Source organism: Rhinoraja longicauda, unplaced genomic scaffold (assembly GCF_053455715.1).
Source record: "Rhinoraja longicauda isolate Sanriku21f unplaced genomic scaffold, sRhiLon1.1 Scf002034, whole genome shotgun sequence".
NCBI classification, from domain to species: domain Eukaryota; kingdom Metazoa; phylum Chordata; class Chondrichthyes; order Rajiformes; family Arhynchobatidae; genus Rhinoraja; species Rhinoraja longicauda.
This window is the reverse complement of record NW_027603248.1, coordinates 1-18,388: the sequence shown is the minus strand read 5'-3', so window position 1 is coordinate 18,388 and position 18,388 is coordinate 1. Positions and strand designations below refer to the sequence as shown.

General features: G+C 52.0%; 1 protein-coding gene across 1 annotated transcript; it reads right to left on the bottom strand.

The window, feature by feature from the left end:
• Positions 1–10,758: 10,758 nt before the first annotated feature.
• LOC144591808 (vacuolar protein sorting-associated protein 52 homolog) lies at positions 10,759–17,010 on the bottom strand (the record flags this gene model as incomplete). The annotated part of the gene is made up of 4 exons (XM_078395829.1): positions 10,759–10,909; positions 12,639–12,814; positions 16,028–16,095; positions 16,935–17,010. Coding segments are annotated over 4 exons (471 nt in total), but the record flags the coding sequence as incomplete, so codon positions are not given.
• Between the last annotated feature and the right edge of the window lie 1,378 nt (positions 17,011–18,388).

Sequence of the window (18,388 nt, the reverse complement as noted above, 5' to 3'; positions counted from 1 at the left end):
TATGAATCCTACATAAATAAATATTTATTTAAGTTGCTGCATATTCCAAAATGAAGATTGTATTAGTTAAAGTTAGGAATCCTACATAAATAAATATTTATTTAAGTTGCCACATATCCAAAATGCAGATTGTATTAGATAAAGTTAGGAATCCTACATAAAGAAATATTTTTGATAAAATATTTTTGATAAAACACAACACTTGTTTATTCTTTATCCCATCAGCAATAAAACGGCTAAGTTTTTTTTTAATATCAAAAAATACTTTTTTCAAGTAATAAATATTTTAAAAACATTTTCTTTTCAACAACTCCATCCGACATTTCCAGAGGTTACACATTCAATGCAGATATTTATTTCCAAATTAACACAGAATCCCTTATTTGGAGTCTCTCTCTCTCTCTCTCTAACAAATGCAGAGATTCTCCATTTTAATATTAACAGTTTCGGAGGGGTGGGAAGATAGAGAGCAAGAGAGAGAGAGTGTGTGTGTATGAGAGAGAATCAATCATTCAATCTGATTATCATGAGGTTTAGTGAACAATAGAAATAGACAATAGACAATAGGTGCAGGAGGAGGCCACTCAGCCCTTCGAGCCAGCACTGCCATTCAATGTGATGATGGCTGATCATTCTCAATCAGTACCCCGTTCCTGCCTTCTCCCCATACCCCCTCACTCCGCTATCCTTAAGAGCTCTATCCAGCTCTCTCTTGAAAGCATCCAACGAACTGGCCTCCACTGCCTTCTGAGGCAGAGAATTCCACACCTTCACCACTCTCTGACTGAAAAAGTTCTTCCTCATCTCCGTTCTAAATGGCCGACCCCTTATTCTTAAACTGTGGCCCCTTGTTCTGGACACTACATTGCACAGAACTAAAGTGAACTATTTAAAACTATTTATAAATTAAAGCTCGTAGCTTTTTGAGTTTGTTTGTGCTCTCTCTCTCTCTCACTTTTTCTCTCACACTTTTTCTCTCACACTTTTTCTCTCACACTTTTTCTCTCTCCCTCTCTCCCTCTCTCCCTCTCTCCCTCTCTCCCTCTCTCCCTCTCTCCCTCTCTTCCTCTCTTCTCTCCCCTCTCTTCTCCCTCTCCTCTCCTCTCTCTAACTAAACTACATTAAATTAAATAAAGCTAAACTGAATTAAATTGATTTGAATGGTGTTCAACTAAACTACATTCAATTCAATTAACACAAAAAATAGACAACACAGTAATGGATTTAAAACACAAGAAGCTTACCCACTGGCTGGAGTTGGCAGAGGTTACAGGTTCGATGCCAGACTTGGCCGTTCTGAGCTCCCAATTCTGCAATTAGCAGCACACGGCTTCTTTTTTTATTGAGAAGGTGAGGTGACACACACAAATTCCACAAACAGATGCCTTTACCTTATACGGGATAAACCTGTTCCAAGTTAGCTATCTGAGCTAAACTCTCTGCACAGGTTTCAGTGCTCAAGGCACCCAAGGGTGCTCCACAACAGAGGCAATTATCACATTGGGGGGAACCTTTAGATGAAGGCAGCTTCAGCCATTGTCACAGATTGCAAACTGGCCACATTCCCTGTCCTCAGGTATCTTTACAAACAACTTGGCTGTCTGCCCCTTGCCTTTTGCAGTACACATTCTTGGAGGCACATGGGGGCAAAAGATGATGGGAGGCCGTGACTGAAGGAAATGTGGACAAAGGAATATACTGCAAAAGGCAAAGGGCAGACAGGGATGTTGTTTGCAAAGATACCTGACTACAGGGGATGTGGATTGTTTCAAGCTGTGATGATTGCCTCTATTGTGTACATGGTTGGAGGTACGAATGTAAAACAAGGGCCGAAGCTGCCTTCATGTCTGGTTACACCAATGTGATCATTGCCTCTATTGTGTAGCTCTGTTAGGTGCCTGGAGCACTGGAATAAAGTGGAGATAGTGTTGGAGAGTTTGAGAGAGGGAGGGAGAGGGAGGGAGGGAGGGAGGGAGAGAGGGAGAGAGGGAGGGAGGGAGAGAGGGAGGAGGGAGCAGGGAGGGAGAGAGGAGGGGGAGAGAGAGAGGGAAGGGGAGAGGAGGGGGAGAGGGAGAGGGAAGGGGAGAGGAGGGGGAGAGAGAGAGGGAAGGGGAGAGAGAGAGGGAAGGAGAGAGAGAGGGAAGGGGAGAGAGAGGAGGGGGAGAGAGAGATTCACACATGCACAAACAAACTCAAAAAGCTACGAGCTTTAATTTATAAATTTATCAAAACTCTACGAGCTTTAATTTATAAATTTATCAAAAAGCTACGAGCTTCAATTTATAAAATATCTTTAATAGCAAGAGGTGGAGAGAGAAAGAGGGAAGGGGAGAGAGAGGAGGGGGAGAGAGAGAGGGAAGGGGAGAGAGGAGGGGGAGATAGTCACACACGCACAAACAAACTCAAAAAGCTAGGAGCTTTAATTTATAAAATATCTTTTAACAGCAAGAGGTGGAGAGATAGAGAGGGAAGGGGAGAGAAAGAGAGGGAGGGAGGGAGGAAGGAAGAGAGAGAGAGGAGAGAGAAAGAGGAGGGGAAGAGAGGAGGAGGAGAGAGAGGGGGAGAGAGTGGGGGGAGAGAGAGATTGACACACGCACAAACAAACTCAAAAAGCTACGAGCTTTAATTTATAAATTAATCAAAAAGCTACGAGCTTTAATTTATAAATTTATCAAAAAGCTAAGAGCTTTAATTTATAAATTTATCAAAAAGCTACCATCTTTAATTTATAAAATATCTTTTAATAGCAAGAGGTGGAGAGACAGACAGGGAAGGGGAGAGAGAGAAGGGGGAGAGAGAGGAGGGGGGGAGAGAGGAGGGAAGAGGGAGGAGGGGGAGAGAGAGAGAGAGAGGAGGGGGAGAGAGAGAGTCACGCACGCACAAACAAACTCAAAAACCCCACGAGCTTTACTTTATAAAATGTCTTTTAATAGCAAGAGGTGGAGAGAGAGAGAGGGAAGGGGGGAGAGAGGAGGGGAGAGAGAGGAGGAGGGGGGGGAGAGATGGGGAGATTCACACACACAAACAAACTCAAAAAGTAACGAGCTTTAATTTATAAAACATCTTTTAATAGCAAGAGGTGGAGGGAAAGAGGGAAGGGGAGAGAGAGAGAGAGAGGGAAGGGGGCAGAGAGAGGGAAGGGGAGAGACAGGAGGGAGAGAGAGAGGAGGGGGAGAGAGAGGAGGGGAGAGGGAGAGGAGGGGGAGAGAGAGGAGAGGAGAGAGAGGAGGGGGAGAGAGAGGAGGGGAAGAGAGAGGAGGGGGAGAGAGGAGGGGGAGAGAGAGGAGGGGAGAGGGAGAGGAGGGGGAGAGAGAGGAGGGGGGAGAGAGAGGAGGGGGAGAGAGAGGAGGGGGAGAGAGGAGGGGGAGATAGAGGAGGGGGAGATAGAGGAGGGGGAGAGAGAGGAGGGGGAGAGAGAGGAGGGGGAGAGAGAGGAGGGGGGGAGAGAGGAGGGCGATAGAGAGGAGGGGGAGAGAGAGGAGGGGGAGAGAGAGGAGGGGGAGAGAGAGGAGGGGGAGAGAGAGGAGGGGGAGAGAGAGGAGGGGGAGATAGTCACGCATGCACAAACAAATTCAAAAAGCTACGAGCTTTAAATTATAAAATATCTTCTGGCAAACATTCTGGCAGGCAGGTTTGCTAGTGTGACACCTGTGGCTTTAAACTAAGTAGTGGGGGGGAGGGGTTGACAAATTGTGAATATGAAGATGAGGTAAAAAAAGGGAATACAGGAGATATTGCAAAAGACTCTCGGAAGAATGGGAACAGAAGTTCTAGAGGGGAAAAGAAATTAAGGGCAGGGCCAATAGTGACCGATGTGAGAGGGGAGGTGAATACAGAAGTTAAAGTGTTGTACTTAAATGCGCCTAGTATAAAAAATAAAGTGGATGAGCTTGAGGCTCAGTTAGTCATGGGCAAGTATGATGTTGTAGGGATCACTGAGACATGGCTACAAGAGGACCAGGGCTGGGAACTGAATTTTCAGGGGTACACAACGTATAGAAAAGAAAGACAGGTGGGCAGAGGGGGTGGGGTTGCTCTGATGGTAAGGAATGATATTCATTCCCTTGCAAGGGGTGACATAGAATCAGGAGATGTTGAATCAGTGTGGATAGAAATGAGAAATTGTAAGGGTAAAAAGACCCTAATGGGAGTTATCTATAGGCCCCCAAACAGTAGCCTCGACATAGGGTGCAAGTTGAATCAGGAGATAAAATTGGCGTGTCAAAAATGTAATGCTACGGTGGTTATGGGAGATTTCAACATGCAGGTAGACTGGGAAAGTCAGGTTGGAAATGGACCCCAGGAAAGAGAGTTTGTAGAGTGCCTTCGAGATGGATTCTTAGAACAGCTTGTACTGGAGCCTACCAGGGAGAAGGCAATTCTGGATTTAGTGTTGTGTAATGATCCTGATCTGATAAGGGGACTAGAGGTAAAAGAGCCATTAGGAGGCAGTGATCACAACATGATAAGTTTTACTCTGCAAATGGAAAGGCAGAAGCGAACATCAGAAGTGTCGGTATTACAGTATAGCAAAGGGGATTACAGAGGCATGAGGCAGGAGCTGGCCAAAATTGACTGGAAGGAGGCCCTAGCAGGGAAGATGGTAGAACAGCAATGGCAGGTATTCCTGGGAATAATGCAGAGGTTGCAGGATCAATTTATTCCAAAGAGGTGGAAAGACTCTAAGGTGGGTAAGAGACACCTGTGGCTGACAAGGGAAGTCAGGGACAGCATAAAAATTAAGGAGAGGAAGTATAACATAGCAAAGAAGAGTGGGAAGACAGAGGATTGGGACTCTTTTAAAGAGCAACAAAAGTTAACTAAAAAGGCAATACGGGGAGAAAAGATGAGGTACGAGGGTAAACTAGCCAATAATATAAAGGAGGATAGCAAAAGTTTTTTTAGGTACGTGAAGAGGAAAAAAATAGTCAAGGCAAATGTGGGTCCCTTGAAGACAGAAACAGGGGAATTTATTATGGGGAACAAAGAAATGGCAGACGAGTTAAACCGTTACTTTGGATCTGTCTTCACTGAGGAAGATACACACAATCTCCCAAATGTTCTAGGGGCCTGAGAACCTAGGGTGATGGAGGAACTGAAGGAAATCCACATTAGGCAGGAAATGGTTTTGGGTAGACTGATGGGACTGAAGGCTGATAAATCCCCAGGGCCTGATGGTCTGCATCCCAGGGTACTTAAGGAGGTGGCTCTAGAAATAGTGGAAGCATTGGAGATCATTTTTCAATGTTCTATAGATTCAGGATCAGTTCCTGTGGATTGGAGGATAGCAAATGTTATCCCACTTTTTAAGAAAGGAGGGAGAGAGAAAACGGGTAATTATAGACCAGTTAGTCTGACATCAGTGGTGGGGAAGATGCTGGAGTCAATTATAAAAGACGAAATTGCTGAGCATTTGGATAGCAGTAACGGGATCATTCCGAGTCAGCATGGATTTACGAAGGGGAAATCATGCTTCACAAATCTACTGGAATTTTTTGAGGATGTAACTAGGAAAATTGACAGGGGAGAGTCAGTGGATGTGGTGTACCTCGACTTTCAGAAAGCCTTCGACAAGGTCCCACATAGGAGATTAGTGGGCAAAATTAGGGCACATGGTATTGGGGGTAGGGTACTGACATGGATAGAAAATTGGTTGACAGACAGAAAGCAAAGAGTGGGGATAAATGGGGCCCTTTCGGAATGGCAGGCAGTGACCAGTGGGGTACCGCAAGGTTCGGTGCTGGGACCCCAGCTATTTACGATATACATTAATGACTTAGACGAAGGGATTAAAAGTACCATTAGCAAATTTGCAGATGATACTAAGCTGGGGGGTAGTGTGAATTGTGAGGAAGATGCAATAAGGCTGCAGGATGACTTGGACAGGTTGTGTGAGTGGGCGGATACATGGCAGATGCAGTTTAATGTAGATAAGTGTGAGGTTATTCACTTTGGAAGTAAGAATAGAAAGGCAGATTATTATCTGAATGGTGTCAATTTAGGAGGAGGGGGAGTTTAACGAGATCTGGGTGTCCTAGTGCATCAGTCAATGAAAGGAAGCATGCAGGTACAGCAGGCAGTGAAGAAAGCCAATGGAATGTTGGCCTTCGTAACAAGAGGAGTTGAGTATAGGAGCAAAGAGGTCCTTCTACAGTTGTACCGGGCCCTGGTGAGACCGCACCTGGAGTACTGTGTGCAGTTTTGGTCTCCAAATTTGAGGAAGGATATTCTTGTTATGGAGGGCGTGCAGCGTAGGTTCACTAGGTTAATTCCCGGAATGGCGGGACTGTCGTATGTTGAAAGGCTGGAGCGATTGGGCTTGCATACACTGGAATTTAGAAGGATGAGGGGGGATCTTATTGAAACATATAAGATAATTATGGGATTGGACACATTAGAGGCAGGAAACATGTTCCCAATGTTGGGGGAGTCCAGAACAAGGGGCCACAGTTTAAGAATAAGGGGTAGGCCATTTAGAACGGAGATGAGGAAGAACTTTTTCAGTCAGAGAGTGGTGAAGGTGTGGAATTCTCTGCCTCAGAAGGCAGTGGAGGCCAGTTCGTTGGATGCTTTCAAGAGAGAGCTGGATAGAGCTCTTAAGGATAGCGGAGTGAGGGGGTATGGGGAGAAGGCAGGAACGGGGTACTGATTGAGAGTGATCAGCCATGATCGCATTGAATGGCGGTGCTGGCTCGAAGGGCTGAATGGCCTACTCCTGCACCTATTGTCTATTGTCTATCTTTTAATAACAAGAGGTGTAGAGAGAGACAGGAAGGGGAGAGAGAGGACGGGGAGAGAGAGAGGGAAGGGGAGAGAGAGGAGGGGGATATATTAAGGGAGAGAGAGGGAGAGGAGGGGGAGAGAGTAGGGCGAGAGAGGAGGGGATAGAGAAGGGTGAGAGCTATTTAATCTTGTTATTAAAAAGATATTTTATAAATTAAAGCTCATAGTTTTTTGTTTGGGAGAGAGAGGGAGGGAGGGAGGGAGAGATGGAGGGAGGGAGAGAGAGGAGAGAGAGAGGAGGGGGAGAGAGGAGGGGGAGAGAGAGAGGAGGGGGAGAGAGAGAGAGTCACACATGCATAATCAAACTCAAAAATCTACGAGCTTTAATTTATATAATATCTTTTAATAGCAAGAGGTGGAGAGAATACCCACTGGTCCCACCTACCCACACCGACCAACATGCCCCATCTACACTAGTCCCACCCGCCCACACCGACCAACATGCCCCATCTACACTAGTCCCACCCACCCACACCGACCAACATGCCCCATCTACACTAGACCCACCTGCCCACACCGACCAACATGCCCCATCTACACTAGTCCCACCCCGACCAACATGCCCCATCTACACTAGTCCCACCTGCCCACACCGACCAACATGCCCCATCTACACTAGTCCCACCTGCCCACACCGGCCAACATGCCCTATCTACACTAGTCCCACCGGCCCACACCGGCCTACATGCCCCATCTACACTAGTCCCACCGGCCCACACCGACCAACATGCCCCATCTACACTAGTCCCACCCGCCCACACCGGCCAACATGCCCCATCTACACTAGTCCCACCTGCCCACACCGGCCAACATGCCCCATCTACACTGGTCCCACCTGCTCACACCGACCAACATGCCCCATCTACACAGGTCCCACCTGCCCACACCGACCAACATGCCCCATCTACACAGGTCCCACCTGCCCACACCGACCAACATGCCCCATCTACACTGGTCCCACCTGCCCACACCGACCAACATGCCCCATCTACACTGGTCCTACCTGCCCACACCGACCAAAATGCCCCATCTACACTAGTCCCACCTGCCCACACCGACCAACATGCCCCATCTACACTAGTCCCACCTGCCCACACCGACCAACATGCCCCATCTACACTAGTCCCACCGGCCCACACCGACCAACATGCCCCATCTACGCTGGTCCCACCCGCATACACGGACCAACATGCCCCATCTACACTGCTCCCACCCGCTCATACCGACTAACATGCCCCATCTACACTAGTCCCACCTGCCCACACCGACCAACATGCCCCATCTACACTGGTCCCAACCGCCCACACCGACCAACATGCCCAATCTACACTAGTCCCACCCGCCCACACCGACCAACATGCCCCATCTACACTTGTCCCACCTGCCCACACCGGCCAACATGCCCCATCTACACTAGTCCCACCTGCCCACACCGACCAACATGCCCCATATACACTAGTCCCACTGCCCACACCGACCAACATGCCCCATCTACACTAGTCCCACCTGCCCACACCGGCCAACATGCCCCATCTACACTAGTCCCTCCTGCCCACACCGGCCAACATGCCCCATCTGCACTGGTCCAACCCGCCCACACGCCCCATCTACACTAGTCCCACCTGCCCACACCGACCAACATGCCCCATATACACTAGTCCCACCTGCCCACACCGACCAACATGCCCCATCTACACTAGTCCCACCGGCCCACACCGACCAACATGCCCCATCTACACTAGTCCCACCTGCCCACACCGACCAACATGCCCCATCTACACTAGTCCCACCGGGCCACACCGACCAACATGCCCCATCTACACTAGTCCCACCCGCCCACACCGACCAACATGCCCCATCTACACTAGTCCCACCTGCCCACACCGGCCAACATGCCCCATCTACACTAGTCCCACCTGCCCACACCGACCAACTTGCCCCATCTACACTAGTCCCACCGGCCCACACCGACCAACATGCCCCATCTACACTGGTCCCACCCGCCCACACCGACCAACATGCCCCATCTACACTAGTCCCACCTGCCCACACCGACCAACATGCCCCATCTACACTGGTCCCACCTGCCCACACCGACCAACATGCCCCATCTACACTGGTCCCACCCGCCCACACTTACCAACATGCCCCATCTACACTAGTCCCACCTGCCCACACCGACCAACATGCCCCATCTACACTGGTCCCACCCTCCCTCACCGACCAACATGCCCCATCTACACTAGTCCCACCCGCCCAGACCGGCCAACATGCCCCAGATACACTAGTCCCCACCTGCCCACACCGACCAACATGCCCCATCTACACTAGTCCCACCTGCCCACACCGACCAACATGCCCCATCTACACTAGTCCCACCTGCCCACTCCAACCAACATGCCCCATCTACACTGGTCCCACCTGCCCACACCGGCCAACATGCCCCATCTACACTAGTCCCTCCTGCCCACACCGGCCAACATGCCCCATCTACACTGGTCCCACCCGCCCACACGCCCCATCTACACTAGTCCCACCTGCCCACACCGACCAACATGCCCTATCTACACTAGTCCCACCTGCCCACACCGACCAACATGCCCCATCTACACAAGTCCCACCTGCCCACACCGACCAACATGCCCCATCTACACTAGTCCCACCGGGCCACACCGACCAACATGCCCCATCTACACTAGTCCCACCCGCCCACACCGACCAACATGCCCCATCTACACTAGTCCCACCTGCCCACACCGGCCAACATGCCCCATCTACACCAGTCCCACCTGCCCACACCGACCAACATGCCCCATCTACACTTGTCCCACCGGCCCACACCGACCAACATGCCCCATCTACACTGGTCCCACCCACCCACACCGACCAACATGCCCCATCTACACTAGTCCCACCTGCCCACACCGACCAACATGCCCCATCTACACTGGTCCCACCTGCGCACACCGACCAACATGCCCCATCTACACTGGTCCCACCCGCCCACACTTACCAACATGCCCCATCTACACTAGTCCCACCTGCCCACACCGACCAACATGCCCCATCTACACTGGTCCCACCCTCCCACACCGACCAACATGCCCCATCTACACTAGTCCCACCTGCCCAGGCCGGCCAACATCCCCCATATACACTAGTCCCACCTGCCCACACCGACCAACATGCCCCATCTACACTAGTCCCACCTGCTCACACCGACAAGAGAGAGCTGGATAGAGCTCTTAAGGATAGCGGAGTGAGGGGGTATGGGGAGAAGGCAGGAACGGGGTACTGATTGAGAGTGATCAGCCATGATCGCATTGAATGGCGGTGCTGGCTCGAAGGGCTGAATGGCCTACTCCTGCACCTATTGTCTATTGTCTATTGTCTATTGACCAACATGCCCCATCTACACTAGTCCCACCTGCCCACACCGACCAACATGCCCCATCTACACTGGTCCCACCTGCCCACACCGGCCAACATGCCCCATCTACACTAGTCCCTCCTGCCCACACCGGCCAACATGCCCCATCTACACTGGTCCCACCCGCCCACACGCCCCATCTACACTAGTCCCACCTGCCCACACCGACCAACATGCCCTATCTACACTAGTCCCACTTGCCCACACCGACCAACATGCCCCATCTACACAAGTCCCACCTGCCCACACCGACCAACATGCCCCATCTACACTAGTCCCACCTGCCCACACCGACCAACATGCCCCATCTACACTAGTCCCACCTGACCACACCGACCAACATACCCCATCTACACTACAACATACCCCATCCCGCTGAGTTACTCCAGCAGTCCCTAGTGGGCGTAGGATCGTGTTAATGTGTGCGGGGATCGCTGGTTGGCGCGGACCCGGTGGGCCGAAGGGCCTGTTTCCGCGCTGTATCTCTAAACTAAACCAAATAGGTGGCAGGTGTAGACGTGCGCCACCTTTGCCGAAGGCCGTACCTTGATTTTGAGGCGGTCCAGGATGTCTTGCATGTCAGCACAGGCCAGGGTCTCCTTGAAGGACTGCTCCTTGACGTAGTTAATCTTGTTGTTGAGCTCATGGAGCTGCTCCAGAAACTGCTGCTCAGTGACTGGGGTGTCCATAATGGTACTGCAACGTAAACATGCAGGGAGGGGGTGAGAGATGGGCAGGCAGTGCCTGGAGATGGGCATGGCACCAGGAGATGGGCGTGGCACCAGGAGATGGGCAGGCACCAGGGTGGGTGGTCAGGGATGGGTTGGAGGTGGGCAGAAGGTGGCACTGGGCCCGGTTACTCACGAGATCATGATGTTGGAGTCGGGTGTGGGTGTGGGGTGGGTGGGTCTGGGTGGGTTGGTGCAGGGTGGGTGGGCGGTGGGTGGCACTGGGCCCGGTCACTCACGAGATCATGATGTTGGAGTCGGGTGTGGGTGTGTGTGGGGTGGGTGGGCAGGGGTGGGTGTGGGGTGGGTCTGGGTGGGTGGGTGCAGGGTGGGTGGGCGGTGGGTGGCACTGGGCCCGGTCACTCACGAGATCATGATGTTGGAGTCGGGGGTGGGTGTGGTGTGGGTGGGCCGGGGGTGGGTGTGGGGTGGTCCGGGTGCAGGGTGGGTGGGTGCGGCTGGGTGTGTGTGGGTGGGTGGGTGGGTGCGGGTGGGTGGGTGGGTGGGTGGGTGTGGGGTGGTCGGGTGCAGGGTGGGTGGGTGGGTGGGTGGGTGTGGGGTGGTCCGGGTGCAGGGTGGGTGGGTGCGGCTGGGTGGGTGTGTGTGGGTGGGTGGGTGCAGGGTGGGTGGGTGCGGGTGGGTGGGTGGGTGTGTGTGGGTGGGTGGGTGTGTGTGGGTGGGTGGGTGGGTGGGTGTGTGTGGGTGGGTGGGTGCGGGTGGGTGGGTGGGTGGGTGTGTGTGGGTGGGTGTGTGTGGGTGGGTGGGTGGGTGTGGTGTGGGTGGGTGGGTGTGGTGTGTGTGGGTGGGTGGGTGTGTGGGTGGGTGGGTGTGTGTGGGTGGGTGGGTGTGTGTGTGTGGGTGGGTGGGTGCGGGTGGGTGGGGTGGGCAGTAGGTCACTCACGAGATCATGATGGCGGAGTCGGGGGTGGGTGTGGGGTGGGCTGTGGGTGGGCTGTGGGTGCGTGGGTGGGTGCGTGGGTGGGTGGGTGTGTGGGTGTGTGGGTGGGTGGGTGGGTGCGGGTGGGTGGGTGGGTGGGTGTGTGTGGGTGGGTGTGTGTGGGTGGGTGGGTGGGTGTGGTGTGGGTGGGTGGGTGGGTGTGTGTGGGTGGGTGTGTGTGGGTGGGTGGGTGTGTGTGGGTGGGTGGGTGCAGGTGGGTGGGTGGGTGGGTGTGTGTGGGTGGGTGTGTGTGGGTGGGTGGGTGGGTGTGGTGTGGGTGGGTGGGTGTGTGTGGGTGTGTGGGTGGGTGGGTGCGGCTGGGTGGGTGTGTGGGTGGGTGGGTGTGTGGGTGGGTGGGTGTGTGGGTGGGTGGGTGGGTGTGTGGGTGGGTGGGTGTGTGGGTGGGTGGGTGTGTGGGTGGGTGGGTGGGTGTGTGGGTGGGTGGGTGCGGGTGGGTGGGCAGTAGGTCACTCACGAGATCATGATGGCGGAGTCGGGGGTGGGTGTGGGGTGGGCTGTGGGTGGGCTGTGGGTGGGTGGGTGCGTGGGTTCGTGGGTGGTGGGTGTGGGGTGGGTGTGGGGTGGGCTGTGGGTGGGTGGGTGCGTGGGTTCGTGGGTGGTGGGTGGCACTGGGCCCGGTCACTCACGAGATCATGATGTTGGAATCGGGGTTTGGTGTGGGTGGGCCGGGGGTGGGTCAGTCAGGGGTGGGTGGGTGCGTTTGGGTGGGCAGTGGGTGGCACTGGGCCCGGTCACTCACGAGATCATGATGGCGGGCACGATCAGCTCATCCACCAGCTGGCTGAGCTCGCTGCGCACTGACTGGCGGTTCTTCAGCTTGATGTTCATGGCGATGGACTGCTCCTGCAGGGTCTGGATCTCACAGCTGATGCTGCTCAGGTCACTCTGGAAAGTCCCCAGCATCTGCTCCATCCTCTGTCACACAGCACACGGCACAGTCAGAGAGAGAGGGAGAGAGAGAGAGAGAGAGAGAGAGACAGAGAGAGAGAGAGAGAGAGAGAGAGACAGAGACAGAGACAGGGAGAGGAGACAATAGACACCACTCTCTGTGTGAAAACAAACTTCTCATCTCGGTCCTAAAAGACTTCCCCCTTATCCTTAAACTGTGTGACCCCTGGCTCTGGACTTCCCCAACATCTGGAACAATCTTCCTGCATCTAGCCTGTCCAACCCCTTAAGAATTTTGTAAGTCTCTATAAGATCCCCCCTCAGTCTTCTAAATTCCAGCGAGTACAAGCCGAGTCTATCCAGTCTTTCTTCATATGAAAGTCCTGCCATCCAGGAATCAATCTGGTGAACCTTCTCTGTACGCCCTCTATGGCAAGAATGTCTTTCCTCAGATTAGGAGAACAAAACTGTACGCAATACTCCAGGTGTGGTCTCACCAATGCCCTGTACAACTATCTAAAATGTACAAAAATCTAAACTACTATCTACCTCTTTGATGACCCCTCAGACTAACCTTGATCGGACTTTGCTGGCTTTTACCTTCAACCAAACGTTTATCCTTACCCTGTATCTGCACACTGTGGACGGCTCGATTGTAATCATGCATTGTCTTTCCGCTGACTGGTTGGCGCGCAACAAAAGCTTTTCACTGTACCTCGTACACGTGGCAATCATCTAAACTAAACTAAACTAAGGAAGCATTTGCCGGCTTCTCTCTAAACGTCTCCTGTCCGTTCAGTTTTAGACAATAGACAATAGGTGCAGGAGGAGGCCATTCGGCCCTTCGAGCCAGCACCGCCATTCAATGTGATCATGGCTGATCATTCTCAATCAGTACCCCGTTCCTGCCTTCTCCCCATACCCCCTGACTCCGCTATCCTTAAGAGCTTCTATCTCGCTCTCTCTTGAATGCAATGTGATCATGGCTGATCATTCTCAATCAGTACCCCATTCCTGCCTTCTCCCCATACCCCCTGACTCCGCTATCCTTAAGAGCTCTATCCAGCTCTCTCTTGAATGCATTCAGAGAATTGGCCTCCACTGCCTTCTGAGGCAGAGAATTCCACAGATTCGACAACTCTCTGACTGAAAAAGATTTCCTCATCTCAGTTCTAAATGGCCGACCCCTTATTCCTAAACTGTGGCCCCTGGTTCTGGACTCCCCCAACATTGGGAACATGTTTCCTGCCTCTAACGTGTCCAACCCCTTAATAATCTTATACGTTTCGATAAGATCTGCTCTCATCCTTCTAAATTCCAGTGTATACAAGCCTAGTCGCTCCAGTCTTTCAACATATGATAGTCCCCGCCATTCGGGAATTAACCTAGTGAACCTACGCTGCACGCCCTCAATAGCAAGAATATCCTTCCCCAAATTTGGAGACCAAAACTGCACACAGTACTCCAGGTGCGGTCTCACTAGGGCCCTGTACAACTGCAGAAGGACCTCTTTGCTCCTATACTCAACACCTCTTGTTATGAAGGCCAACATTCCATTGGCTTTCTTCGCTGCCTGCTGTACCTGCATGCTTCCTTTCAGTGACTTATGCACTATGACACCCAGATCTCGTTGTACGTCCCCTTTTCCTAACTTGACACCATTCAGATAATAATCTGCCTTCCTATTCTTACCACCAAAGTGGATAACCTCGCACTTATCCACATTAAACTGCATCTGCCATGCATCCGCCCACTCACACAACCTGTCCAAGTCACCCTGCAACCTCATAGCATCTTCCTCACAGTTCACACTGCCACCCAGCTTTGTATCATCTGCATATTTGCTAATGGTACTTTTAATCCCTTCATCCAAGTCATAGCACAGAACTAGAGGTACTGCACAGAAACAGACCCTTCGGCCCACCTTGTCCATGCTGACCAACTTGGCCATCTGGGCTAGTCCCCATTTGCCAGCATTTGGCCCATAAACCCTTCTATCTAAATAATTCCACTGATTCACCACCCTCTGACGAAAGATTTTTTTCTCTTCTCTTCTCATCTCCTTGCTAAAAGAACATCCTTTAATTCCGAGGCTACCACCTCTAGTCCTGTTCAGTTCGTTTCAAAGAGGCCCCCGCCCCATATTCTTCTGAACTCCAGCGAGTGCAGGCCCAGTGTCGACAAACGCTCGTCGTAGCTTAACCCACTCGTTCCTGGGATCGTTGTTGTAAACCTCCTCTGGACCCTCTCCAGAGCCAGCACGTCCTTCCTCAGGTGTGGCAATGCTTTGCAGAAAGGAATTTCACTGTACACCTGCACGCGTGACATGGGAGAACCATTGACCTCCGTAGGTGTCAAGAGGGGACCATTGACCTCCGTACGTGACAAGGGAGAAGGAATTCTCTGCCTCAGAAGGCAGTGGAGGCCAATTCTCTGGATGCATTCAAGAGAGAGCTAGATAGAGCTCTTAAGGTCAGCGGAGTCAGGGGGTATGTGTGTACCGTTTTGGTTGTAATTCAGGAACAAACAAACAAACAAACAAGAGTTTTAGTATGTAGGTAATTGATAGGAGCAGAAGTGACAGGCCATTGGGCCCATCAGGTCTACTCCGCCATTCAATGATGGCTGATCTATCTCTCCCTCCTAACCCCATTCTCCTGCCTTCTCCCCATAACTAATCAAGAATCTATCTATCTCTGCCTTACAAAATATCCACTGACTTGGCCTGCACAGCCTTGAATGGTGGTGCGTACAGGCTCGAAGGGTCGAATGGCCTCCTCCTGCACCTATTGTCTAGAACCATTGACCTCCATACGTGACAAGGAGAACTATTGACCTCCATACGTGACAAGGGAGAACTCTTGACCTCCATACGTGACAAGGGAGAACCATTGACCTCCGTAGGTGTCAAGGGAGAACCATTGACCGTATGTGACAAGAGACAACTATTGACCTCCGTACGTGACAAGGGAGAACCATTGACCATACGTGTCAAGAGGGAACATTGACCTCCATACGTGACAAGAGAGAACCATTGACTACGTGACAAGAGAACCATTGACCTCCATACATGACAAGGGAGAACCATTGACCGTACGTGACAAGAGAGAACCATTGACCGTACGTGACAAGAGACAACCATTGACCTCCGTACAAGAGCAGCCCAGTGAAGTCCCTGCTCACCACCCTGCCAGTCTGACTGTGGCACTGCCCCCCCAGGCTGTGCCCGCACCCACCTACCTCCAGGATGGTGTCACAGGCCGTGATCTGGTTGTGCAGACTGGCGATGTTCTCACTCTCCTTGATGTCTGTTGTGGACACTGAGGAACGCAGTGGGAACTCAGAGCAAAGAGCACATCCCCCACCCCGTTAGAACAGAGGGCCGGGGCAGTTGCTGCATGGGGGGGGGTCAGTTCATAGCAGGTGGGGCTGGAGCACCCTGCGTCAGTACCTGTCCATGTACCTGCCCTGTGTACCTGTCCATGTACCTGCCCCGTGTCATCACCTGTCCATGTACCTGCCCTGTGTCATCACCTGTCCATGTACCTGCCCTGTGTCAGTACCTGTCCATGTACCTGCCCTGTGTACCTGTCCATGTACCTGCTCGGTGTCAGTACCTGTCCATGTACCTGCCCTGTGTACCTGTCTATGTACCTGCCCTGCATCAGTACCTGTCCATGTACCTGCTCGGTGTACCTGTCCATGTACCTGCCCTGTGTCAGTACCTGTCCATGTACCTGCTCTGTGAAACTGTCCATGTAACTGCCCAGTGTCAGTACCTGTCCATGTACCTGCCCAGTGTCAGTACCTGTCCATGTACCTGCCCAGTGTCAGTACCTGTCCATGTACCTGCCCAGTGTCAGTACCTGTCCATGTACCTGCCCAGTGTCAGTGCCTGTCCATGTACCTGCCCAGTGTCAGTACCTGTCCATGTACCTGCCCAGTGTCAGTGCCTGTCCATGTACCTGCTCGGTGTCAGTACCTGTCCATGTACCTGCCCTGTGTCAGTACCTGCACGGTGTCAGTACCTGTCCATGTACCTGCCCTGTGTCAGTACCTGTCCATGTACCTGCCCAGTGTCAGTACCTGTCCATGTACCTGCCCAGTGTCAGTACCTGTCCTTGTACCTTTTTTTGGGAAAGGATACAGTCTTTAATGGAGGCATGTTCAATATACTGTAGCTCCGTCTCCACATGTTTGGAGTAGTGTCTCAGATCAACACCCTGTGGATAAAGACAGCCCAGTTAAACCCACTCTCACACCCGCCCCAGCTTCAAGAACAGCTTCTCCCAGACATCCATCGGGCTCTTGAACATTAACCGCACAACATTAACCTCAGTGGCGCGGTGGTAGAGTTGCTGCCTTCAGGGCCTGTCACAGTTATGCGATTTTTAAGGCGACTGTCAAAGTCGTAGCAGATGGCCGACATTTTCTTTTACCCTACGACAACGACCACGACAATGCCCAGTCCGGTCGATCGATACAAGTCACTTTTTTGTGAAACTAGCACCTGGCTAAGAGATGACACCGTCTTCGGAAACATTGCGAAATTCCCCACGCTTACCTGACCGTCAAACTGCCGCCTCCAATCTACCTGTCAAATGTCCTGACGGTAAATAAATTGGTTCAACAAAACCACTGGTATCTTCAAATGCCTTTGCTTAATTTAATGTTACGTGCTTCTAAACGCACCTGCGACAACCTGGCAAACCTGGGGACAGCGTGATACAGACAGCGCCCGCAATAAGCTACGATACCTGGCGACAAGACAGCTGTGGCCGAGACATTTCTACCTGGAAAATGTTTCCGCGACGCGCCGAGATCGGCTACGATTCATTGAAGGTCCCTCACGGTCACGCCCGCGACACCACAGCGAACATTCGGCGACAGCCTAGTCACCGGCAGTCGCCTTAGTGGCACGGGCCCTTTACAGCCTTGCACCAACGGGGACCCGGGTTCCATCACGACCATGGGTGCTATCTAAACGTAGTTTGTACGTTCTCCCCGTGACCGCGTGAGATCTTCACAGGTACCATTTGCTCACAGCGTGACCAGTCGCTCCAACGACTGCTACATCAATCCCATTTTACAAACATTAATCCCATCCCTGCACTTTTGCACAAGCTGCTAAAAATGAACTACACTCACAGTCTTTAATGCTTCCTTTACAAGTCCATCCTCGAGGTTGGCCTGTATGTGGCTGCAAAGCAAAGGCAATAATGGGCGGCACGGTAGCGCAGCGGTAGAGTTGCTGCTTTACAGCGAATGCAGCGCCGGAGACTCAGGTTCGATCCTCACTACGGGTGCTGCACTGTAAGGAGTTTGTACGTTCTCCCCGTGACCTGCGTGGGTTTTCTCCGAGATCTTCGGTTTCCTCCCACACTCCAAAGACGTACAGGTATGTAGGTTAATTGGCTGGGTAAATGTAAAAATTGTCCCTAGTGGGTGTAGGATAGTGTTGATGTACGGGGATCACTGGGCGGCACGGACTTGGAGGGCCGAAGGGGCCTGTTTCCGGCTGTAGATATATGATATGATATGATATGATAATAATCATCTTAGAAGGTAGACTGTGCAGGAAGAAATTGCAAATGCTGGTTT